The sequence below is a fragment of the Miscanthus floridulus genome, chromosome 5, assembly GCF_019320115.1.
Source record: "Miscanthus floridulus cultivar M001 chromosome 5, ASM1932011v1, whole genome shotgun sequence".
Classification (NCBI taxonomy): domain Eukaryota; kingdom Viridiplantae; phylum Streptophyta; class Magnoliopsida; order Poales; family Poaceae; genus Miscanthus; species Miscanthus floridulus.
Genome location: NC_089584.1, coordinates 146531368 through 146556841, shown reverse-complemented (window position 1 = coordinate 146556841; position 25474 = coordinate 146531368). Strand labels below are relative to the sequence as shown.

The 25474-nt window shown below is 46.4% G+C and overlaps 2 protein-coding genes across 3 annotated transcripts; one reads left to right on the top strand and one right to left on the bottom strand.

The window, feature by feature from the left end:
• Positions 1–4004: 4004 nt before the first annotated feature.
• Positions 4005–15172, bottom strand: LOC136451106 (villin-2-like). Of its 2 annotated transcripts, none has more exons than XM_066451849.1 (24): positions 14864–15172; positions 11952–12069; positions 11720–11819; positions 11559–11627; positions 11241–11477; positions 10986–11163; positions 10769–10901; positions 9399–9558; positions 9158–9314; positions 8983–9086; positions 8722–8880; positions 8315–8383; positions 8167–8235; positions 7886–8023; positions 7577–7705; positions 7023–7173; positions 6850–6860; positions 6629–6769; positions 6407–6532; positions 6201–6257; positions 5868–5963; positions 5461–5701; positions 4841–5097; positions 4005–4505 (listed from the first exon to the last, which is right to left on the bottom strand). In XM_066451849.1, exons 2-24 carry the CDS (start codon positions 12002–12004, stop codon positions 4392–4394), a joined length of 2949 nt encoding a protein of 982 aa, XP_066307946.1. In that variant the 5' UTR covers positions 12005–12069; positions 14864–15172; the 3' UTR covers positions 4005–4391. The 2 variants fall into 2 exon arrangements, with proteins under 2 accessions (XP_066307946.1, XP_066307947.1); XM_066451850.1 differs by having other exon boundaries at positions 11952–12061.
• An 8267-nt stretch (positions 15173–23439) lies between these two features.
• Positions 23440–25403, top strand: LOC136451104 (cytochrome P450 CYP94D108-like). Its single transcript, XM_066451848.1, has one exon. The coding sequence runs from the start codon at positions 23567–23569 to the stop codon at positions 25169–25171; it is 1605 nt and encodes a 534-aa protein (XP_066307945.1). The 5' UTR covers positions 23440–23566; the 3' UTR covers positions 25172–25403.
• The last annotated feature ends 71 nt before the right edge of the window (positions 25404–25474 follow it).

The window sequence follows — 25474 nt, the reverse complement described above, 5'->3', positions numbered from 1 at the left end:
TGCATTCTTGCTTCCGGTTAAACCACCTTGTACTATGAACGAACAATGCAGTGATGCCTAACAATGGAGGAACTGGGCCGTCTTGCCTCATTTTGACATTTCCCGTGCATGCATGGCCAAGAGGACAAATAGAGCACATTTGTTTAGCTGTGAATATGTACTTGTTGTGATTCTTTGTAGATTTCTACATTGGCAAATCTTTGAGCCAATTTAGTTAGTTTGGTTTTATGTTAATTTATTGGTCCAGCGTGACTGGGCGCGCAGGGCTTGCATTGGCTCTGAAGAAGACAGTGGGCTGTATGCATTGGCTGGGATCGCAGTTGCTGTTTTGCCTGTTCGTCGGAAAACTGATATATCGTTTTATTTCCTCGTTTTTGGATACAAATGTTCTTATATCTGTCTACTATACTAATATAGACTCAACTTTAAATCCCAATCCAACTCTGTTATAATCCGATGGATTTTTTTCCCCTCTGGACTGCTTTGCCTGCAGTCGAAGATTGAATTTTTCCTCTGGACTCTGTTATATTTCAGGCTATTGAGCAGCATCAAGATTGGATCTTAATTTCCTGGCGCTGATCAATCGAAATATCGATTTCACGTAATGACTGATGGGCCTGAGCCGCACCACCTGGCGCCTACCTCGCCGACGACCTCATCGCCGAGATCCTCTCGCGGCTGCCGGCGAAGCAGCTGTGCCGCCTCAAGTGCATCTGCCGATCATGGCATGATCTCATCTCTGGCCCCGTCCACCGCGCCGAGATCCTCTCGCGGCTGCCGGCAAAGCAGCTGTGCCGCCTCAAGTGCATCTGCCGATCATGGCGTGATCTCATCTCTGGCCCCGTCCACCGCCTCAGGCTTGCGCGCAACGACGCCGTGTCGGGCTTCCTCTTCCACGCTCAGCGGCGCGCCTCGTTGGCCCAGCCTTCCCGTTCCTGCCTTCGACGTACAACAGGACCCGCATGAGGCTGCTGGACTGCGCTGCGTGACCGACGATGACCCGCCGCTGGCCGCTCCCCGCTACGTCGTCTGCAACCCCGGCACCCGGAGCTGGGTCGACCTGTCCCCGCCGCCGGTGCGTCAGAACCATGCCCCCGCCCTGCATGACCCCGGAGTTGACGCCGCCCTTATCGATGCTGCTGATGGGCTCATGCTGCTAAGGAACCGTATGGACTGGGCCCGCCCTGCCTCCCTGGCCTTCGACCCGGCAGTCTCCTCGCACTTCAACTTGATGGAGCTGGTGGGCGGGAACAGCCTCCTCAAGGCGGTGCGTATCTACTCGTCGGAGACCGGGGAGTGGGTTCTCAGGAACGCCGACTGGAGGCACGTCGACGTCGCCTACGCCGGCAAGCACGCCTACCTCAACGGCTTCCTGCACCTCGCCACCACCACCGCGAACGGCGTGGTCGCCGCGGGCCAGACGTGGAGGATCACCCGTGTGTGCGCTGCCAAGACGCTCGGCGGACCCGGCACCATTGGCCAGTCGCAGCGCCGCCTGCTCTACGTGGACGTGGACGCCGACGCGCGAGCTGTCGGTCTATGCTCTCGAGAGCTGCGGCCGCGTGGAGCGGTGGGTCTTGAAGCACCGCGCCATGTCGTCACTGAATCCGTCGGGGAAGGAGATGTGGTTTGGGATGCGCCACCGCGTGGTTGCGATCCATCCGGACTGCGCTGTGGTTTACCTCTTTGACGTTCGACGGCGGAGCCTAATCGCATATGATATGGATCATGGGACTACACGCGCTGTCCACACTTTCACAAATGCGTCGTCGCGCAGGTATCGGTTTTTCCCGTACGTACCCTTGTACTCGCAATAGGCGTTATCGGTGTCAAACAAATTAAAGCTTGTGCATACTTAGCTTGTGAAAGCATCTAGGCCCTTAGTTGGATTTCGGTGATTAATGTCAATACAAGATTACTATGACTAACGTGTGTTTTGCAGAGGCAATTAAGTTAGGTCATGGTAATGGAGATCGATTGGGCAATCGAGGTTGTCATGCCCCTACGATGGAAATCGTTTCGATTTTCAAAGGATGGACGACAAGGTTAAGGATAACTAGTTCTAAGTGTCGATTCGAGTTGGAGAAACACTTAGAGTAGTTTAGGACTTTGTTTTTCCTTTGGCCGTACTATGAAGGGGGGTATGAACGGGTAACTTGACCTAGTTGAGTCTAGTGAGTTATGTGTGGTGCACACTTGTTTAAACTAGCTCTAGGTAGCTCCTATGAATGCCTAAGATCCTTTGGAGCAAACTTCATTCACATATGTTCGAAAGTTAGAAGTGAATGAAGGGTCAAACACTGACCGGACGCTGGCCGCAGGGTCCGGTCAGTTCATTTGACTGAGGTGATTAAGTCTGGTGTGACCGGACGCTGTAAGGTCGTGTGACCGGACGCTAAGGGCTAGCGTCTGGTCGACTCCAGTAAGGGTCCAGACTTGGGAAAGAGTGACCGGGCGCGTCCGGTCAGTGCTGACCGGACCCTGAGGGTTCAGCGTCCGGTCGAGTCCAGTAAGGTTCCAGTAAGGATTTTATGCGACCGGACGCGTCCGATCAGTGCTGACCGGACCCTGCCAGCGTCCGGTCGACTCTTTACTACTGGTTCGCGGGTTGAACTGACCGGAGCATCCGATCATCACGACCGGAGCGTCCGGTCATCTCGCAGAAGCTCATAACGGTTCGTTTTTCAGGCTGCCTTATAAATAGAGGCTCCACTCGTGAGTGGAGCAACTTTTGCTTATTTCAACAGCTGAGAAACATGTTTGTGAGTGCCAAGAAGAGCAAGGTCCTAGTGAGGTGTTTGTGATTTGAGAATCCAAGAGAGTAGCCTCACTAGCAAATCAAGAGTAGCAAAGTGTGCATCCATCTTCTCATTAGGCTTCGCGTGGTCAAGTGAGAGTTCGTGCTTGTTACTCTTGGTGATCGCCATCACCTAGACGGCTTGGTGGTGATCGGGAGTTTGGTGTTCACCTGGCGGAGCTTGTGGGTGACCCAACTCAAGTTGTGAGCGGCTTTGGGTGATTCGCCGCGACGGAGTGTCCAAGAATCAACCCGTAGAGAGCACTTGATCCTTGCGCGGATCAAGGGGGAGCTACACCCTTGCGCGGGTGCTCCAACGAGGACTAGTGGGGAGTGGCGACTCTCCGATACCTCGGCAAAACATCGCCGCGTTCCTTTCTCTCTCTATTTACTTTGAGCACTTACTTTGAGCATTTACCTTGAGCAATTCAATACTTGTTTTACATCCATAGAATTGCTTGCTAGAGTAAGTTTGGAACTTAGGTTGCGAGGTTGTTGTGCATTAGTTTGATATAAACACTTTTCTAGGCAAAAAGGGTTAATTGGGCTATCCGTAGGATTTGATTATTGCAAGAGAATTTAGAATTAGCCCAATTCACCCCCCCTCTTGGGCATCTTGATCCTTTCAGCTTGTTTAATTTTTGGACCTTGGTGTGGTATAAGATATGTCTTTGACTCTTTATATATTTCTTTTACGCGACATCAAAAAATGACGCGTGGAGTCCGACCTCAAAATGAATTAGAACGTGTAACACGATTGTTGAAAATATCCAAGCCGCAGATCGTACAAGGATCCAGGCTCTGTTCCTTTACCAAATATTTGCTGATTTATTCTTGGAGCACATGATCGTAATCTGCCTCAATTCCATTGTACACGGAATAACTGCTTACTATATAGTTGAATGATCGTGTTTGTTTGTACATTTAAATTTCTACTAGTTTAGTTTTAAAATGAGTTGGATGAGTTTGACATGGTCAAGACTATTGGTTTATATCATCAAAATATTTGCTGATAGAAGATAACAATGATCATAATCTGGTCTAGTTCCACTTTTCCACACCCTAATACGCCCTTACAACTCCTGAGCCAGACACTAACAAATCTATGCTCTACACAAATGACAACCATGCATGTTGCTTGGAGTACATCTATGAAAAGAAAGGAAAAAAATGCAAGGCCACACAAAAATGGAGAAATTCAACCAAGTGTTCAAATCCCAAACAACTGCCAACCATCAACAGCAAACGGATAGCACAAATATTTCGTGTGCAATACATTATACATCTGAATGACTACAATGGTAACCTACCAGAAAATGCCCATACGTAACAAACTGATGAAAAAAACGATATACACATATGGACAGTCACAAAGCAAGCTATGAGCATCTTAGGACCTCGCAAGCAGCACAACTTAGGCCATGTACAAATAAAAGAATTGGCCTATAAAATTGGTTGCAAAAAAACAACCGAGCAAAGCCACCAGTAGCCCGTCCTCAGAAATGACCAACAATATATTAATAGACTTACTCCCATGGGACCGACCATTCACGACACATTTTGTAGCAGACACTAGAAACAAGGCTTGTTCTCTTTAGAAGAGATCTGCTTTTCGCTTCTGTAGTTCTTGCTTCCAATTTGGCTGTTGGTAGAATGCATCCTTAGTCATGCCAAAAACAGTTTGGAACTCACTATCTGATAAGTATGCCTGCAGAATCAATAGAGTAATAATTATATAAATTTGGCCCAGCACGGTTCAATGTAAACCTCTCTTTAAGCAAACTCGAACATGAATAGACTCGGCTAAAAGAGCAACAAAGGAATATACGTGTGGATAAATGTGAAAAGGAGTTGTTCAAAGAGAACCAATCGAACCAAATGCATCAATATAACAGAAGCAAGCAATCTAGCTGCAGGCGAAAGGCTGTGGTTACTTATGGATGCATGGAACCAAGAAATAACTCCATAACTATTCACATCGTGAAGTCACTAGACAAAATTTACCGCTTTAAGGAGAATGGGGGATGGATGCAGGGAACAAACCTCTCTACGTTTGTAATCTATCCCACGAACTGGATCTGTAGATTTGGATATCAAGCGGTCATAGCTAAATGTCGCTTCACCAACATTCTCTGTTGTTTCTTCCACCGGGGCCTCAGCCACTGCTCCATCTGTGCCAGATGGTGCCCCATCTACTGCAGCATCTTTTTCCTGGTGAAACACATTGGACTCCCCAGCTTCAGACTGAGGAGAAGATGGACCAGATGGCCCAGCTGGAGTTATGACAACCCTGTCGACATCTGCATTGATCAAAGTTGTCAAACTTTGAAGTGATAAATAGGCCAGCAAAGCGATAGTGGACTTCATCTATGTACATTACATTAGCCATGACTAAAAAAAAAAAGACAAAGGTTTACCAACAAAATCAAATAGACATGACTCCAAGGGTACATTTGCAAATTAAAAAAAAAATCCAAGACTATAAAGAAAACATTTTGAAGAAACGAGGAATACAGATCAAGAACTCAAAATGCCTAAATAATGATAAACTGGAAAAGAATACAAATTAGAAAATTCAAAGAAAGTAAGAAACTTTCGGCCCCGTACATTAGCCTAGCTATTCTTTAACAAATGATAAATTGAAAAGGAAGGTGCGGCTCTACCAGTCTTATCAGCTGTGCTGCTAGCTTTTGCTCGTAGATTTTCTGATGATCCAGATTGCTCAGCAGTCAGCACAGAGGATAGTGCAGCTACGGCAGCTGCTCTTTGAGAACCTTGACCTGAGCGAGATGGAGGTGGTGTTTTGTTGGGTTTTACGGATGCATTGAATGCATTAGATAAGGCAGCCAGTGCTGAGGCACGCTGAGTGGGTCCATCGCCTGTGCTTTTAGGCCTCTCATTAGACTGAAAAGAAGGATCAACTAGGTAGTTACATCGATGTTTTGTTTTATACAAAATGTAGACATTTTTGTGAGATAGTTACATCAATGTTTTCTTAAAGAATGTATCATTCTTTTAGACGAAATGTAGACATTTTTGTGAGAAGTCAAATCAACGGTTTCAAACCTACCAGCCTTTGTTGAGCCGATGGATTGAATGCGGATGATAGAGCTGCTAATGCAGATGCCCTCTGAGTTGGTCCACCATTACCAGAGCTCCTAGTTGCCTACAAAAGGACTGATGTAAAGATTGTACTAGCTTAACATGTATTTGCATTTCCAAATAATGGTTCAATGTAACCTTTCTACAGTCCAAGAAATAGTTACATGCAAATATCAAATCCATCTTATAAAAACAACTTAACAACTGACTTGAGAACATCCAGAAAACTCATTAAAGAAAACCATGCATATATGCATGTGTTTTTTCAATATATAACTCAAACCTAAAATCTCAGGTTTACCTCAGAACGCAATCCGAAAAGTAGCGAGAGTTTCTTCTGGAAGGAATTTCCATGAACCTGTGTAAAGTAAGAAACATATTAGTAAACATGATGCAGATTATAACAAGAAAACAACCTTGCAGCAGAAATCGACTAATATTTTTTTATGAATAATATCAGATAGAACAGCAAAAGCATAATAAAATAGAATAAGATAAAGATCATACCAAAGATTTTGTGTTATCCCAAGAGAAGTACGTCTTGAAGAAGCATGGCTCATTCCCTTCCATGACTTTATATAGTGGTACATATGGAGAAAGATCTTCAATAGAATTTGCATGCTCCACGTATTTCTGGGGGAGAAGTAGTCATTACGCATACAGAATAACGGTAGTACAACAGCAAACAGGAACTGACCACTTGAATAAGGTCAGGGCTTCAGTTGATACCTGGCCGATATCAAATGCTTTCTGTTTCTCTTTCAATTCCACGCACTGACCAATCCAGATGAAAACCTCACCATGTGTGTCAAGTATCATCATGTCTTCAGTTAACAAATCATCTTGGGAAAAGTTGAAGATCTCAGTAACCTGAATAAACCCATAAAATCAGATACCCTGAATTTTGCAAAACAAAATATAGATCTAAGAGCAAGTGTAAGAGGACCGACCTCCAGTCTCCCTGGTTAATGACGATGATCGTAGCATAAACAAAACCGAGCAATAAAATGATAATTAGGCCAGAAACTTGTATAATATAGATATCTCAAAAATGAATGAAAGCAAACAGAAACTTCATATGGATATGCAACTGCAAGATGTACAAAAGTTTACAGCAACTGACCGTTCTTGAGTGAGAATGCATACAAGTGAGGCTCTCTAGTAATAATATCCTGAGGAGCATTTTTATTTGTATAACTCTGTTTTCCTCCAAGAGCAAACCAGAAAGCAGAACTCTCTGTCCCCTCCTTGCAGTGCTTCACTGCAACGCCAGGCTGTAAGATTGGAAATATTCAAATGTTAGAAGCGGTTTTTTTTTTCTCGAACTACGCAGGAGAACTGCATATAATTTCATTATAAGAAGATAGAAATATACAAAGAAAAGAGGCAAAGTGCCTTTTCCAGACCCCAAAAAACAAAACAAAAAAGGCACCACACAAAACAAAAAGAAAACGACCACCAATAGCCCCTCAGTTAAATAAGAGGTTTAGTTGACCAGGGCAACTGACCTCAAGAGCAACTCTTGGAGCGCAAAAGCACCGGCAGAACACCAAAGGGTGCTCTCATACATAGAAGCGGATATTGAACAAGAGGAAAACCTCAACTGATTTATAGAACTTAAAAAGTGCTAGAAACTTTAATTGGTTGGCTTCAAGCTGTCTAAAGGTGCCCTCATACCTTCAAAAATTCAGCAACTTTTGCTGCCCACTGCTGTTGCTCATATGTGCTAGAATTGCCAAACCATGTAAACATAGCATTTCCAGATTGCAGTACAAAACACTCCGTTGAGCTTAAAGATGTTGCCACCTATAAAACAATAACCGATCAGCTCAAAGGATAAGCAACTGAATTTTACTGGTAGTAAAATGTTGAACCAATCTATTCTAAAATACCACACCACACGACTAGCACATTTTATTTATAAATCAAAGAGCCTTCAATAGAAAAAAAAAACATCGACATCTAGTAGAAAGAGCTAGGTAGTACCGCATCGACTTGAAGAGTCTTGTTGTTGTGGATAGATGTCCCAGATACTCGAATTAGAGCTATGCCTTCAGTAGTATAAGTCTCACCCGTCGCACCCTTTTCTTCTATGAGCTTCTTGTATCCAGATCCAATTCCACCCTACATAATTTATTTTGCCAGAAACATATTATGCATATACATATTTAGATCGCATACAAAGGTGAGCTACAAATCCATTACTAAAAAATAAAAGAAAACAATGGAAGCAAAAAAAATATGTTTGGTAGTCCTAACATGTGTACCTTCAAGATAACCATGGGCTGGAAAAGAGCAACAAATTGTGGAGGCTCCTTCCCTTGGTATATACGTCCCTACAAAATAACTACAAATAACTCAAAGTCGTCTCTTGTGAACAAATATTGTAGGCAAATCTGAAATAAAATGCAGCACCAGAACTGGCCGTCCTTTCAATGAATTCCACACAGTATTAGTTATTTGAGATGCCGACACTTGATCATCCTGCAAAGCAAACGCCAAAACAGTAAATACAGATCAGGCTCAGCTGTACAAGTGCAGGAGTTGATTCCATAAAAGGACAACAAGTGCAAAGTACCTTCAAGAGAATTTATGCTAACAGCTAAGCAGATGGGCACAAATTGTTTGGTTTTAAATACAAGAAATATGTTTTAACTTAAAACAGTAAATTTTATCAGCAAACACTCCACAATAAAAACAATGCCACATTGCCAATGCAAAGTGGAGAAATTTTAATTAAGCACAAAAGTAGAAAGGCAGACAGGATGCCAAAACAATTTAATTAAGACGAGAAAAAGAGCAAGTGCAGTAACATGCAATACCACCAAGCTATCCTTCCCAATCCAGTAGCTGAGATAATATTCTTCTTTCTTGTCGCCAGAATGATACGTATAGAGAATGATATAGCAGTCTCCACTGTAAAACTTTCCAATATCCTCTTTTGGCAGGGCAGTCTTAGCATTGCCATCAACACACCATACCTGTTACAATTTGGTTTAGTAAGGAATGTATATAGATGTCTTGTCTGTTTACTTGTTTTATAAACAACTCAGCTCATAAAAAGGAATATTGATCAATGCAACCTCAAGCTTTCCACCGCCATCAAGCAAAGGAGGAACTTCCTCATTTACTGGAGTGGTGCTTTTTGCAGCTCCCTTGAGATCAACACCTTGTTGCTTCAATAAAGCTGAAAAGATACAAAATTATTGTCAGCATACAAAAGGGAGCTTTCAATATCCTCATAATTGAATGACATACCTGCAACTTTTCCCCGCCCTTCTTCTGCGCCAGGGCTCCCAGCAGCATTACCCACTGGCCATGATTCAAACTTGGACTTGAAAGCATGACTCTCATAACCTTGAATCACTTGAGTTACCCTCGTTGTCTTTGGACGCTTTTGATTAATAAGGAATTCCTGCAGAAGAGAAAAAACATGTAAAGTGTTAACTACAAGAAATGGGGAAAAAGGTGAGAAAAGAAAATTAGTTCAAGAATTTACCTCAACTGCTTTAGTGGCAGATTTTCTATCCTCCATTTGTGTTACCCGGCCAACCCATACATATATTTCAGCCCCACAGTCAAGTAAGAAACATTTGGTATTTTCAAGCACAGCCTTTGTAAGAGCTGTTTCTTCCAGCTTCAATTGGCCATCATTGATGCTGCATGAAGAACATTTCATAATGTAACTGTAAAACACAGAAGACACTATGGGGGCATGAAGAACTTAAAACATGATAGAATCAGTAGGGGCATGGTACACAACAACAACAACAAAGCCTTTAAGTCCCAAACAAGTTGGGGTAGGCTAGAGTTGAAACCCAGCAGAAGCAATCAAGGTTCAGGCACGTGAATAGCTGTCTTCCAAGCACTCCTATCTAAGGCTAAGTCTTTGGGTATATTCCATCCTTTCAAGTCTCCTTTTATTGCCTCTACCCAAGTCAACTTCGGTCTTCCTCTGCCTCTCTTCACGTTACTATCCTGGCCTAGGATTCCACTACGCACCGGTGCCTCTGGAGGTCTCCGTTGGACATGTCCAAACCATCTCAACCGGTGTTGGACAAGCTTCTCTTCAATTGGTGCTACCCCTAATCTATCACGTATATCATCGTTCCGAACTCGATCCCTTCTTGTATGACCGCAAATCCAACGCAACATACGCATTTCCGCGACACTTATCTGTTGAACACAGTAGGGGCATGGTAAACCACAGAAATATACTCAGCCATAGCATGGACTAACTAAACATTTTCATATATGTGGGCATTCGACACAGATTCAGCCACAGCACGGGCTCATTAGACACTTTCTTATAGGTGGGTATTGCTTCCAACATTGATTGGTGCTGCAACTATTACAATTTGATAACTTAGCAGTGCAGAATAAAAAATAAAAGCATTTAGCAAAGAATACAGGCTACAGCCACTTCCCAGCTTGCGGTAACTATGCAATCCTCACACTTTAAAACTTTGCAATTAAAGGGAAAACTTTTTTAATTCTACGAAGATTTTGTTTATGGCCCCACAAGCTCAAAGTAGGCAATATTTCAAAATTAGTATGACACAAACGCAGATTAAACCAAAGCAATGCCAAGCTGCTAAGCCACAAAACATCTACAGGTATCTTAGATACACCAATTGGTCTCAAAGACCAAGTAGAAGCCTATTTATATGTAAGAGGTACAACTGCAGGGGAAACAACAGTAACTAAGCATTCATATGATTTACAGCAGTTGATGAAGATTTAAAGAATTTGAGTCTTTCATTGCTGTAGCTTTTATCTGTATGGTACGAGAAGAGAATTATAAATTCTTAATTTTGGATCAATCACCAACCACATGATTTTCATAACAATGATTGTCATAGGAAATACCTGTACAGCTTTGGTGCTGTAGTTTCAAGTACAACATCATCATCACTCACAGTTTTTTTCCCAATTGGTGCAAAACCTCCAAAAAGGACCCAGAATTCACCAGAGTCTGACTCTGCTTGTAATTTCCCATCATCTGGCATAAAAAACCCATAAGAATAGAGATAGAGAAAAAAGGCGGACGACAAAATTGCCAATCCAAATATCACATATCCCTCACCAACGATCGCAACATCACAAACACCCCCATGGTACTTCTCCTTTAAATGTTGGATTACTTCCAACGCTTTGGCCCTTTCTTGGATATTAGAGTTAGCACCATTAAACTGGTATATCTTATTTTCAGTATCTAAGACAAACACATCGTCATGGTTTAATGATGACCGGGCAAAGGGAACCTGAAAGACGGCAGCATCTGCAATTATTGAGCAGAAATTGTAAATGATGTGCAGTAAGGGGAGTGAATCTCACATACCTCTTTAACCCGAATAGCTCTCTTCCCTCTGCAAATATACAACCGTGTTTCAAACTTCTCCTCTTCAGGCTTTTTGAACCCAGAGGCGAAACCACCCTCCAAAGGTATAATGCAAGGCTTGAAGTACGACAAGAATTTGTCAGATTCATAACCTTGGAGTTCCCTATGTTGGATTGCACGACCCCCAAGGATGGCATCGAGTTCAACTGTCTTGATGGCTGCAGTCCCAGCTTCATCCTGCAATACAGACACATAGTCACAAGGAAGGCTAGAACTAGTACATATAATAACGCAGAATTTAAGTTCAGAAGTGTGTACTTGACTCGAATCTTTCCCAATCCAGAAGTGGATATCGTATAGATAGGCACCACCTTTAGTACAGGTCGTCTACAAATGAAACAGAAATAGCTCACAAATTTTGATCTTATGAATGGAAAAATCGGTTTTATGGGATACAAGAATAAAGGGCAAGCAGGCACCTGCAGAACTATGTATGAATCTCCACAGTAGAATTTACCATAATCAGATTTTGGAAGCGCAACTGGCTTAAAATCTTCAATCCGCCATATTTCTGTCCCACTAAATTATGCTAAGGTATACATACACATTTATAAACAAATTCTAAATTTGCAAGCTTGAGTAAATGAAAAAAAAATCTATCAGTTTCTCAAAAGAGAACTAGAATAGACTGACAAACATGTGAAAGGATACACTTTTTGGCCAGCCCCTTGAAAAGCAGGATCTAACACTTTTGCAGTTGACATCTGGAAGCAACTTTTCTTGGATTACTTTGAAGAAAACAATGATAGCAGATGGTTCCCCTGTACAACTGTAATGAATATTAGAGAGACACAATATGTTGAGAATGGAAAAACAATAAAGCAATCAGTTTACATTGAAAATATGAAAGTGTGTTTGATTAAGCCAAAAATAAAAAAGGAAAATATTAAAACAAAATACCAATTACAAATAAGGCAGGTAACATATTACTCCCTCTGTCCATTAGTCTCTGTCGTTATGGCCCATGTCCTTTGCAATAAATCGCTGTGATCCAATTAATGCTCATGCAACCAAGGAGCACCGATGGCCCAGTCCTCCGCGTAGCGCGCGCATGCAACCAAGGAGCGGCGACATGCAACCAAAGAGCGGCGACGTTGTAATTTCGCGTGGTCCATCCAAGGAGTCGCGCGCACGCGAGACGCAGCCGTAATACCAAGGACCACCTCAGACAACATAGACTATTGGAAAAAAAAATTGCTTAAACAACGGAGACTAATGGACGGAGGGAGTATATAGATATCGAAGTTAGAGAAGTTTAACTTAGGGCAAAGATAAAGTGAACTATAATTAAGAATGGGGGAGTATACATGTATAATGAACAAGGTATGGAAAAGATTCAGAATTACATATTGAGCTAGATATAGCTCTAAAATTAACTGAGTGAGATTTCAGATTTATCTTTGCCTTATAGATGTTCACTGCTGAACTATTTCCCATAACAAAAGAAACCCAACCACCTCCAAACCCCATTCAACAGAAGCCTTGTACCTCTACTAATTCCTCTAAGTAGAGATGAAAACTGTTGGAAACGATCAGAAGAGGCCAAAACTGTCTCTGTTTTCAAAAAAAAATCATAGAAACAAATATGGCACCAGTATTATGGCTTGGTAGGCTTTGGTCGGTAATCAATAATGCATAGTACAGGAACAGCAATACAACACCATACATAGGAATGATAAGCAAGGTCTTCAAGCATGCTTTACTGTTTTTATTTTTTTGAACTAACAGACATGCTTTACTACCCATACAGGTTGAACCCCATGTAAACTGATATGTTAAAAACTTACAAATAGCACAAGAATACGGGAGTGTGGGATATAGCCAAAAAACGGTCACGGGTGTGTTCCGAACCAAAATGGTAAATCGCTAAAACGGTAGAAACCACTATCACTTCCAAGTTTGCTGTTTCCGTTTCCATTTCCATTTTTCCCAAGAACGCGATAAAACTTCAAGAATAAGCCCTGGTAAACAACATGTTACATTTCCGTTTTCATCCCTACCTCAAAGCAAAGCACATGACGGGCCATGTATGTTACCATAATAGTATATTAAGACATTTCTTAAGCATGATAACGTCTATGTAAGCAAGCGGTTCTATGGTGCTACCCTTTGTTTTAAGATTTGCTTCTGCTTGTAACCTCTGCTACGTAATTAAGGTATCGATTCAATTCTTTTAGTATTCTATTCATTAGTTCCCTTTTGATGTCAACTCATTTCTGTCTACCTCAGTCAGGTCCTTTACAAGTTCTTATCACTTACCTCAACCAAACATTTACCTCTTTGGTCAGTTTGGTCTTTGGTCACAGGTTTTAAGTGTCAGTTTTATCTAAATTGTCCACCCTGTCATACAACCATGGTGTTGGTATTGCTATGCCCAAATGTAACGGACTGCGCTGAGAAATGATCATACCGAGTGTGCAGACAGCATGATTGGAGTAGGAATCTACATTAAAGTGTTTACGAGTGAATTGATTAGGTTACAAGTGTTTTTTGTATTTAGGTGTCTAGATTAAGTGGCTACTTGATCGTTCTTAAAATATGGATTCAAGTTAGTGCTAATAGATTAAAAATGGTAAAAATAAAACTTTGTGTAAATGGTAGGCAGCACTGAATTTCTCCTTTTTTTACTATTGCCCTTAAACAATTCATAGGAAGTGGACAGCGAGTGCTTGGGCTGATCAAAATGCATGATATTGGAAGTACATGATGTTTTGTATCCCTTTCCATAAACACTAGATGTATATTATCAATAGCTGCTCATAATTCAAGTTATTAGTACAAAGAGTTGCCTAAGTGCGAGTTTAGCGGTCTCAACAGACAGTCTGCAAGACCCAAAACCTCTGCTGTAACCAACAGCCTACGTGTAAGAAAACCCCAGCTTGTTCCTCTAAGAAGCACTATACAGTATACACTATCTTGTAGCATTGGCCTTTTTCCCTTTGACTCCTCCAAAAATCACCATCCATCATCCTCGGCATATCCACACCATGTTCATAACTGGTACTATATGCTTGGCCGGATACTGACGCTGGGGCACGTGTCACTCTTGGCTTTGGCGCCTTGGCAGCCTTCCACCAGCCTTGCTCACGGTAGAGCAGCAACAAGGTCTGCAGCGCGCTTCAGTATTTCCCCTACCTATGATAGAGAAAGCGATTGCTCACAGTAATAGGCAGAGTCAAATGTTGACGCCGATCACGCGATATGTGCTGGATCATGAGATTTTTCTTCCAGAAAGACGGACAGCTAACGGTGGTGTTGAGCTTGAGACGGTCCAAAAAAAATTGGAGAGTACCAAAGCGATCGCAGCACTCCACCACACGTCAAACAACAAAATGGATGAATCCAAAACGGATTGGTTTGGATTTCATTCCAGGACTCACAGGAAACAAGCGAGTCGTCTGGAGAAGCAATTCGTCCGCGGGAGCTATGCCAACTAACCAAACCAGCGAAAGGAGAAAACCAACCAGGCCCCGGGGCGGGCGGACAGATCTAACACCGCGAGGACGCCAGCGGGAGCTGCGCAATTGAGGTGAGAGCGAGGGAGAGAGAACAGACCAAATTACCTGGATCTAGATCGTCGGGCGGGCGGGGCGGCCGGCGGAGGGCCTGCGCGTCACCGGATCTGCTGCGCTCGCGGGGGAGAGAGAGGCGGGCGCCCTCGCCGATCGCGGGATCAGGGGGGTGGGAGAGAGGGGGAGCGCAACGCGGGGAAGCGAGGCCACTGATCGGTGGATCAGAGACAGCGGTCACCGGAGGCCGGACGGACAGGGGGAGGGAGGAGCAGCCACCTGGAACAGAGTGTCCAGCGTAAATAGGGGGCAGTGGAGCCGCGGAGGCGAGCTGATATGGAAGGGGACGGCACTCAGCCCGTTCGTTTGGCTGTGTGCCTGTGTGGCTTCTCATACGATCTTAAATTTGCACCTGTAATAATATTTTTCTTCTACGCAAACTAGCCAGAAGTACTTCTTTACGGACCAGCAACGATACGAACCAGCAATATTTTTTTAGTCTTTTTTCAAAAAAAATTACAAATATATTTCTCGAGGGATGCTTTTAAAATCTGGATCCTTAACTCGACGTCATTGATGGTGACTTCGAGATTACACGTCTCGGCGTCATAGATTATGGCGCCTAAGTTGGAGTCACGTTAATGACGTGGACGTTGACATGGCAGCCGGCTCGGCGCCGTGGATCTTGGCATCAAGATTGGTGTCGTGGTTATTGGCGTCGAGCTTGGCGCCAAAGATCCTGACACCGAGCTTGTATTTTAACGCGACATCCCACCTTCCTGTTCGAGCCTTCTTCCTCTTCTTTCTTCTCTCACTCGGGTTTTTTCTCTCCCCACTTCGTCCTATCTCACGAATCGACATATTGGACCTTTAAAACTTTGATTTAATCCATAGATCTTCGAGAGCAAGATAGCTTCGATCTCTCCTAGTTTTTTTCAAATCGATTGGGTATATATTAGTCGGATTTTTTAACTTAAGAATCGTCATTACTTAAAGTTTCATGCAATTTTAATATTTATATTATACATCCGTAGGATGCCAAGGCATCAGACATTGTACCATCCCTATGCTTAACCTGATAAGTTCCTGTGGTGTGGTTAAAACATGTAACCTCATGTGTGTCAGCCCTTTCATTTACCTTATTTAGGTGTGCCTTTGATTTCGAAGCTCATATCTCCCCATCACTCCACAACTTCAATACATGAACGTGTCTATCGTTGAACCAGGAAATAAGCTTGTATAAGTTGAATTGAACGATTGCATTCACGGGTATACCACGTATCCCTAATAGCAACTTATTGAATGACTCCGCCATGTTGCTGCACTAAAACTCGTACCTCCATCCACCGGTGTCGTGAGCTATTGTCTATTTCTTCAAATCCCTTGTCAAACATGTGAGTCATTGTCTACCTTCTATACTTGATGTGGTTCTGACCTGCTCTAACTTTTTCTAAAAGTACTTGTCCTCAAGCTGTCGAGTAGTTTCCTAGAATAGATCAAAGTTATCATTCACACCATCCTTCCGGAGTAGATTCTCGGTAAGGTGCCGAGTACACCAACGATGGTGCAAAGGTGCATACCCCTCTATTTGCTCTCGTACGACATTAACTATGCCCTAGTGCCTATTAGATATGACGTCGATCTCTCTGCCAGGCCCAACCACATGTATTGGGCTAGCCTCAAGAACCATCTCCAACTGTCATTGTTTTTCTTCTCAACAAAAACAAATGCCAAAAAAACCAACTTGTTGTTCGCGTCACAGGATATGACTATAAGAAGTGTACCCTGATATTTATCGATCAAGAACGTACCATCAATGGAGAAGACGGGACGACAGTGCCTAAAGCCCTCGACACACTCAAAAAAAGCACCAGAAAGCACGGAAGAATATACGCCTCCCATCCTTCCATGCATTTGGTTTTGGATGTACTCATAATACATGTCTAGATTCACCGCTTTGATTACATTGAAAAGTACTGATAGCTGCTCATACCCATCCTTCTAGTCCCCATATATTATCTTCCACGCTCGCTGCTTAACCCTCCAAGTTTTATCATAAGTTATCACATAACCTCCATACAACGCCTCAACGGTCCTGATAATTGTCATAACCTTCATATTGGGTTCTTCCTGCAATATTCCCATCAACCGCTTAGCAATGAGGGTAGATGTCAGCTGTCGATGCTTCAGTATCAGCACATGGTCAGCACAATTATGTGCCCCGACAACTTTTGTGATCTTTCATTTTTCGGTGACCTTTTGCTTTCTTGTATAAATCCTCCATGGGCAGCGTTTCTTGTTACACAACTATGTAACGGCGCTCTGCATATGAATGTAAGACATTGTAAAGTCTCTTTTGTATCACTACAAACACCTGCAACCACCTCTTCAATGTAGGGAGGTCCTTGAATATCCTATCCTTCTCAATTACCATGTTAGGGCTGGCCTCAGAAGCTTCTAGGAGCTCATCATCACGTCCTTCAGCACACGTCTGATCGGAATAAGCAAGATCGCTGAACTCGTGAACTCTTGGACCACAACGGTCGAAAAAGATACGCCTCAGCATCTCAACATCACTCTCTGTTAGCTCTTTAACAGGGCGATCATCATCAAAATCAAGAGCCCTTGCCATCTCATATAGCTCTGAATTATTTATAATTTTAACACTATTGGAGCCACGAAATCCATCTCTACAGTGCACTTACGCAGCAACAGTGGGCACATCCACATTATCAGGAATGTCTCATGCAACATAAGTAGAAAAATGAGAAAAAAATGAAAAAAATAGATGTAAAGGAAGGGAGTAAGCTCCCAATAACCATGCGGATAAGACACTTACTTGGATGATTCTGTGTTAAAGAGATCTCATAAGGAGAATCTATCACAACATAATGAGTCTAACAAGCATCTTTAACTAGCTCATTGAGGGTAGATTAAGCATCGAGAATCGTAGGTGCAACCTCCACATTCATATCAGGTTCAGGGATGGGAGGGTCAAAGTCTGCTTGCTGACTCATTGGTGGAGAAAACCCATGAGGGATAGGATCAACTAACACCCAACGCACAACCACGTCCAAATTTTGGAACTGGCACTTCATAGCCAATCTCATATAGTTCTCCCACTGGTCTGCACACCCAATTAAGATCATCTTCCTTAGGATATTAGGAGGAGAACCTAGGTGAAGTACACCCTCCATTGCGATGTCATCATCATCATTAACTCCATGGCAATGTAGCTCCTATCAAGCCCTTGCAACCAACTCACTAAATGAAGGCTTCTTATTGAATAACACAGACACGCTTTGTATCTCAACAAACTCAACATATCCATAGCGATCTCTTTCCACAGTGCCTTCATGATATATGCTCACTAGGTTGTTCATCTATTAGTTCAAACAAAAATTAAAATACAGTTCGTTTAGTCCAAAGTAGCTGCTATATAGTATCTCTCTAATAGATACTAACCAACTACACCCTAAATAACTATGTCAGTAGCTATTTAACTATATTTATCTTACTAACTAAATCAACTAGCTATCTAATAACTATATCTATGTACCTATGTCACTAGCTATCTAACTATATTTATCTAACTATATCTATCTCACTAACTAAATGAACTACCAACATCATCAAATTTACTAGAAACTACCAAGTAATCAAAGTAGCACTACAATTCAAGCTAACTAAGTATCTATATTGCATATTAAAAAATTTTACCTATCCAAGTCAATGCGCGTCGGGAGCAGGGCCCATGTCACGGCTGGGGTCGCTGGAGGGAGCGCCTATGCACGTGGCAGACGCGACGAGCCGGGACGAACGAGGCGGCGTGCGGTGGGCACGGGACGGCCGACGCTCTGCGCGGCGAGGCAGCGCGAGCGGGCTGAGGCCGTAGGAAGCCAGCGCGGGCGCGGGCACGGGCCACGGACGGCCGGGGCAACGCGCGGCGGTGCGGCAGTGGTGGCGGCGCCCTGGCTCGGGAGCGGTAGAGAGTAGAAGAGAGAAATGAAGGGAGGGCCCATACGTAAGCCAGGGCTTGGCGCCAAGCTTGACGCCAAGATCCACGGCGTCGAGCTGGCTGCTATGTCAGCGTCCACGCCGCTAACGTGGCCCCGACCTAGACGCCAGAATCTATGGCGTCGAGACATATAACCTCGACGTCACCATCAATAACGTCGAGCTAAGAGTTTAAATTTTAAAAGTATATCTCCATAGACATATTTATGATTTTTTTTTAAAAAAAAGTTAAAAAATAAAAAATTCGGCCGACGGACCACCGGCACCGACCGACCAGGGCGGCAGGGACCTTTGCCTGCTTTTTAAATTTCGTTCACGGATCCGCTCCTCCAACACATGCGTGTTTAGCCACGCTCAAAAAGTCAAAACATGCGGCGAAACACTCTAATCTCTCGTGCTAGAATTTGAATTTCACTTCATTTCATGTGTGTATATTATATATATACATATATATATCTAACGAGCACCTGAGGTTTCGTTCGGATTAAGAAACTTTGTTAAGATTTGATTAGATTTATATAAAAATAGTGCCAATGTTACGGATACGTGTGCTGATATAAAATATAAAATTATAATGAGGGCGGTAGGACCAAAATAATACAATCTTTATTGTCCATCGATCAATCAATTAATTAAGTAATTAATAATTATAGGAAGGGGAGGGCAGGAAAGGCGACAGGACCTCTTCTCTCCTTTTTTTTAATCACGACGCCGGCAGCGCTAGGCTGAATCGGCCATGCTGCAGCCACAGGGCGCAATAATGGCAGGGCTCGTGCCCGTGCAACCATCAGCAGCACGTTCGTTTCGTTTGGCTGTGGCTTGTCGTAAATAATCGTAATTTTTTAGCTAGAACAGTATTTTTTTCTCACACAAACCAGCCAGCAGTACTTCTTCACGAACCAGCAACGATACGAACCAGCCAACCGAACAGGCTGCAGATCATCCGGCCTGTTCCTTTGGCTATGACCCGTCGTAAATGATCATAAATTTTTAGCTGAAACAATATTTTTCTCTCACACAAAACGAAATACGAACCGACGGCTTATCATCGATAGATGGATCCGATCGTCCATGACCGCCCAGCTCAAGCCCAGCGCGCAGCCACTCGACGGCGCTCCGCTGGGTTTGGTGGGCCGGCACACGAACACGAGCAGGAGCAGCCGCGCGAGTTGCCGCGGATTCCTCCCCCCCCCCCCCCCCCCCCCCCCCCCCTGCGGCGCGCCTGGAACCCCCCCGCGGCGCGCCTGGAACGGAACAGAAGCTTTTGCTGGGGCGTGGCCGCGTGGGGCCTGGGGCCCTGGCGGCTGGCCGGCATGCCATGTGCGGCCAGGGCTGCGTGCGAGCCGGGGAGGTACGCCACGCCACGCCATCAGGCGGCAGGGCAGCCCGCGCGCGTCGCGACACTCTGGCTGGCTCACCGGCCCTCGTCACTGGCAGAGTGACAGCACGCACCTGCCTGACCAGAACGGGCTATGCTACAAGGAGCTCGAACTCGAAGAAACAAGTGTGTAGGTCTCGATGGTTGCGCGCAGGATATCCATGAACGCACTCATCTCCTCTCAAGTCTCAACTCTCATGCATGTCCCATCTCACGTGCTCTTGTTTGCTTCCGGATTCCGTCTCGCGCGCCATCGCATCGCCATCGCCACCGCCATCGCCATCGCCACCGCCATCGCCATCGCCATCGCCATCGCGATCACGTCCCTGCTGCCCGCGATCAATGTCCCCTTCCCTTGGCGGTTCCCCATGGTTACTTCACGGCACAACTGCCCAATTGCCGGTGCGCCATTTCCCGCTGTCGCTGCTGCCTGCGACGTTGCCACGGCAGCCGCCGGTGGCCGGTGGGCCGTCCCTCCCTCCTCCAGCTCCAGATAGGCTGGTAGCCTGGTGCTCCTGCTGCCGTGACTGTAAAAAGCGCCGTGGTGTGGTACGCCGAGACAGTGCAGCAGGGCGACACCGGAATTCTCCCAGCCGTTGCTTGCCCTGTCGGCTGCGGCTGCGGCCCTGCATCTGGTCCCGTGGACCATCAGCCACTCAGCCAGCCGCCCAGCCGGCCACGCGCGTCAGGCGGACCGGACCGGGTCGAGTATGAACACGTCAAGGCAGGCACGTCCCCTCCCCCAACCCCAATGGTCGGCGCCAACCAATGTGGATGTGGACATCATCAGCTCGTGTGGCTGTCATCACTTCAGCGTCTCCTTCATTCAGGAATCAGGACGCTAGTACATTACGGCGAAAAATAGGAAAACTAGCAGCGCACGAATTATGTGCACTTTTCTAGTCGAGGTCTCGAGGGAAAACTATCAGCGTATATAATCCGTATAGATGCATACATTGTCTTAGCTGACTTACCATTCTTTATGTGCTTTGGATTGGAAACAGGTACTCTGTCCAATTATTGCTCCATACAAAACTGAGAATTTTCTTCACCACATGTCCTAGCAATACTGATCATATTGCTTTAGCACACTGTGCCTACGAGTTAGTTGGAGCTTTTCCAGTAGCCAGTTCATGGACCACCTGAACTCAGGAACCTTTCCTGAATGTTCTGAATTCATTTTTCTCACCAGAGTCAATAATTCTCTTGCCTGATTGCCCCTGAAGTCCGAACCAATATTCAGAGTTACCACTTGCACATTGCTGGATATAATGACTAAACATACACATTTGCATTTTTCTTTTGGTACTTACCAAAATTAGAGAAACAATGAAGCGTTATTGATGTGCTGACATATAGGGCCAAATTTCTCAAAAATTAGCATTCTGTTTGGTCCAATGAACAGAAGCAAAATCCCCACACAAGACCTCAGAACCCCCCCCCCCCCCCCCCCCCCCCCCCCCGCACGAGTGGAACACCCGCAGAGGAGATCAAGAACTCAAGACGACCTCTTGCAAGCGTGGTCGCCTGCCACTAATAATCAGTATAAATAAAATAAAATTCATTCCTCAAAAAAATTCTATTAATCGACGCCAACTATATTTGAAATTTGTTTTTTTACAGCATTTGTAAATCGGTAGTGCCCATTAAGATGTCCGGACGCCTAATAAAAAAATCAAATCACCACGGAAGCTCGTCTCCCCCACTCCGCTCTCGTGCGTCGAGGCCACGACGCCATGCGACCGTCTGACCCTCCCAATCCGCCGTGCCGCCGCCTCCATCCCGCGCCGCCTTCCACTCCGGCGCGCCACCACCGACGTTCCCCGCGGCGCCTCCGTCTCCCGCGGAGAAGAGGAATCCTCTGTGTGAGGTATACTGCTAGCCGCCCCACCAACTACAACTGCCACCGGACCTGGTCGCCGGCGCCTCGCCCTCCGCCTACAAGCTCCATGCACGTGATCGCGCGAGTGCAGCGGTGCCTCTGTCCCCCGCGCGCGCCGCCGTGCTCCGTCCTTCGCCGCGCCTAGGTCAGGCGGCCAGAAGAGGGGGCGTCGCTGGCAGACCTAGGCCTGGCGCAGGCGCAACTGGCTGCTGCCAGGCCGCGGCACCATCATCGGCTGTCGGCTAGCCGGAACTGGTCGTCCCCCACTCTAGGCTGCGTCATGCTGAAGAAGGGTGAAAACGCATGTTGTAAGCTTCTGTTTCAAATGTTTCAGATGTACGTTACAAGTGTTTTATACGGATGTTACAAAGTAGATCGAGATGTTGCACATGTTGCAATGGTTGTACACGTATGTTGTAAGCTCCCGTTCTCAATGTTTCATCTGTTTTTTTTCGACGTATGTTGTAAGTGTGTTTATCTGGATGTTGTATATGTTTTAACACATATGCTGCAAGTGTTTTTATCTGGATGTTGCGTATGTTTACAATGGTTTCAAATGTTTTTGCAAGTGTTTCAGACACATGTTTATTTTGTTTTCAGACGTATGCTGCAATTATTGCATCTAGATATTTCAAAACTAGATTAAGTGTTGCATCTCCTCGTGCCTTTCTTCTGTCTCACCACGATGTCAAGCGTAGGAAGGCGGAAGCGGTCTCCGCTGGCGTGGATGGGCCCCACGTGCTTGCGGGGCAGGTGCAGCAGGCGGGACGTAGACGTGCACCTGCGGGACGCGAGACAGGAGGCAGTGACGTGGGCATCCGGACAGGGCGCCCTTTGTAAAATGAAGTTTGTTGGGCGAACAAACGTACGCGACACCATTTTCAAGCAATTGAAAGATAGCCAGCTGCCCCCTTTACTAAAACCTGTTTTGTTTGTCATGTCACAATACACATCTGCAGCTACGCAAGTACTCCGTAACAGGTTGTTTGGATCGGAGGTAGGGGCTATGGTTTAGTTCGTATCACATCGGACGTTTAGATGTTAATTATAAGAGAATTAAATATGAGCTAATTATAAAACTAATTGCACATGAGTAGACTAACTATAGAGATTAATCTATAAAACCAAATTAATCTATGGTTAATACATGTTTACGGTAAAAATATTGTCAAATTATGAACTAATTAGACTTAATAAATTTGTCTGGTAAATTAGTTTTAATCTATATAATTAATTTTATAATTAGAGAATACTACTAGTTAGTGTCAAACATCGTGAACGATCCGATGTGACATGAACGAGTTTAGTGCGTGGAACCCAACAGCTGGAGGTTCCCATATCGCAGTCGCAGGCTAGTCCTGTCCGAAAAAAGTCAACGTCACTGCGTCACCGTGAATGGTGAAGGTGGCAAGTGGATTAACACGAGCAGCAAGCCAGCCACTGGCGACCACACGACTAAGCACAGCCACGTGTTCACGCCATGGACGCCGCTGTCGCGGCGCTCGTCGTCCTCGTCGTCGCCGTCGCCGTCCTTCTCTTCCTGGGTCTCCGGCGCTGCGCGGGCGCGGGCCACCGCAACCACTGCCCCTACCCGAACCCCGTGCTCGGCAACGTGGTGCCCTTTGTGCGCAACTTCCACCGCTTCCTCGACTGGGCCACTGACCAGCTCGCGGCGGCCCCGGCCTCCACCATCGAGGTGCGCGGTGCGCTCGGCCTCGGCAACGGCGTCGCCACCGCGGACCCGGGCGTCGTCGACCACCTGCTGCGCGCCGGGTTCCCCAACTACGTCAAAGGCGCGCGCTTCGCGGGGCCCTTCGCCGACCTCCTCGGCAGCGGCATCTTCCTCGCGGACGGCCGCCTGTGGAGCGTCCAGCGCAAGCTCGCGTCCTACTCCTTCTCGTCCCGCTCGCTGCGCCGCTTCTCCGGGCGCGTCCTCAGCGCCCACCTGCACCGCCGGCTCCTGCCTCTCCTCGCTGCCGCCGCCGACTCCGGCGAGGCCGTTGACCTGCAGGACGTGCTCAAGCGCTTCGCCTTCGACAACATCTGCGGCGTCGCGTTCGGGGTCGAGGCCTCGACGCTGCTCGAGCTCGGGGAGGAGGACGGCGGGGGCAGCGGACGCCGCCGCCGGCACGATGCGTTCTTCAAAGCGTTCGACGACGCCGTCGAGATCTCCTTCGCGCGCATGCTCCACCCGACCGCCGTCGTGTGGAAGGCGATGCGGCTCGCTGGCGTCGGAAGCGAGAGGCGGCTCCGCGAGGCCATCCGCGTCGTCGACGAGCACGTCGCGGCGATCATGGAGTCGGAGGAGCGGTCGCGCGGGCGCGGCGACGAGCAGCACCTGCTGTCGCGGTTTGCGGCGGCGATGGAGGAAGATGAGGGGAGCGAGCTCGGCGCAATGTTCCAGTCACCGGGGGCGAAGCGGCGGTTCCTGCGGGACATCGTCGTCAGCTTCGTGCTCGCCGGGAAGGACTCCACGTCCTCCGCGCTCACATGGTTCTTCTGGCTCCTCGCCGCCAACCCGCGCTGCGAGCGGCGCGTGTACGAGGAGGCGGCGGCATCGCTCGACGAAAACGGAGACGACGACCACAGCGGCTACGACGAGCTCAGGGGGATGCACTACCTGCACGCCGCGCTCACCGACGCGATGCGGCTGTACCCGCCGGTGCCCATCAACTCGCGGGTGGCGGCCGCGGGGGACGTGCTGCCGGACGGCACGACGGTGCGCGCCGGCTGGTTCTCGGACTACTGCGCCTACGCGATGGGGAGGATGCCGCGGCTTTGGGGCGACGACTGCCGCGAGTTCCGGCCCGAGCGGTGGCTCGACGGCGGCGGCGAGTTCGTGGCGGTGGACGCGGCGAGGTACCCAGTCTTCCACGCCGGCCCGCGGGCGTGCCTCGGGAAGGAGATGGCGTACGTGCAGATGAAGGCCGTCGTGGCCGCCGTGGTCAGGAGGTTCTCCGTCGAGCCGGTACGGGCGGCGAGCATGGAGGCGCCTCCGCCGTACGAGATGGCGGTGACGCTGAGGATGAAGGGCGGGCTGCCTGTGCGGATAAGGAGGCGGGAGAGCGACGCGGGCCGCCACTGATCATGACAGGAAGCCCAATCACAAGAGGCACTCGCTGGCTAGTACTTCAGTTGGGCCATCAGTGTCAGGACTAAGGAGCCCGGAGTAGCAAGAAACACATCATCCCTCAAGTTCTTGGAATGGAGGTAGCACGTCGCACTACCACCTTTTCAAACAGGTTTCAGTTGTTTTTTCTACAATTACCGTGTACAGCATTCCAGATCGAATGGTTATATGACATGAAATTGCTCTACAGAGCTCCGATCAAAACAGGAAATACTGCATGCCAATGAGAGACACATATACCTTATTTCAAATTCTAGC

What these genes read in the sequence shown, in the direction of transcription:
- LOC136451106 (XM_066451849.1), bottom strand. Translation starts at nt 12,004, where the DNA reads ATGTCAACTGCAAAAGTGTTAGATCCTGCTTTTCAAGGGGCTGGCCAA. An exon ending in ATTCATACATAGTTCTGCAG is followed by an intron (nt 11,628 to 11,719) that starts GTGCCTGCTTGC and finishes TTTCATTTGTAG; the next exon opens with ACGACCTGTACTAAAGGTGG. An exon ending in ACAGCACCAAAGCTGTACAG is followed by an intron (nt 9,559 to 10,768) that starts GTATTTCCTATG and finishes TTCTTCATGCAG; the next exon opens with CATCAATGATGGCCAATTGA.
- LOC136451104 (XM_066451848.1), top strand. Translation starts at nt 23,567, where the DNA reads ATGGACGCCGCTGTCGCGGCGCTCGTCGTCCTCGTCGTCGCCGTCGCC.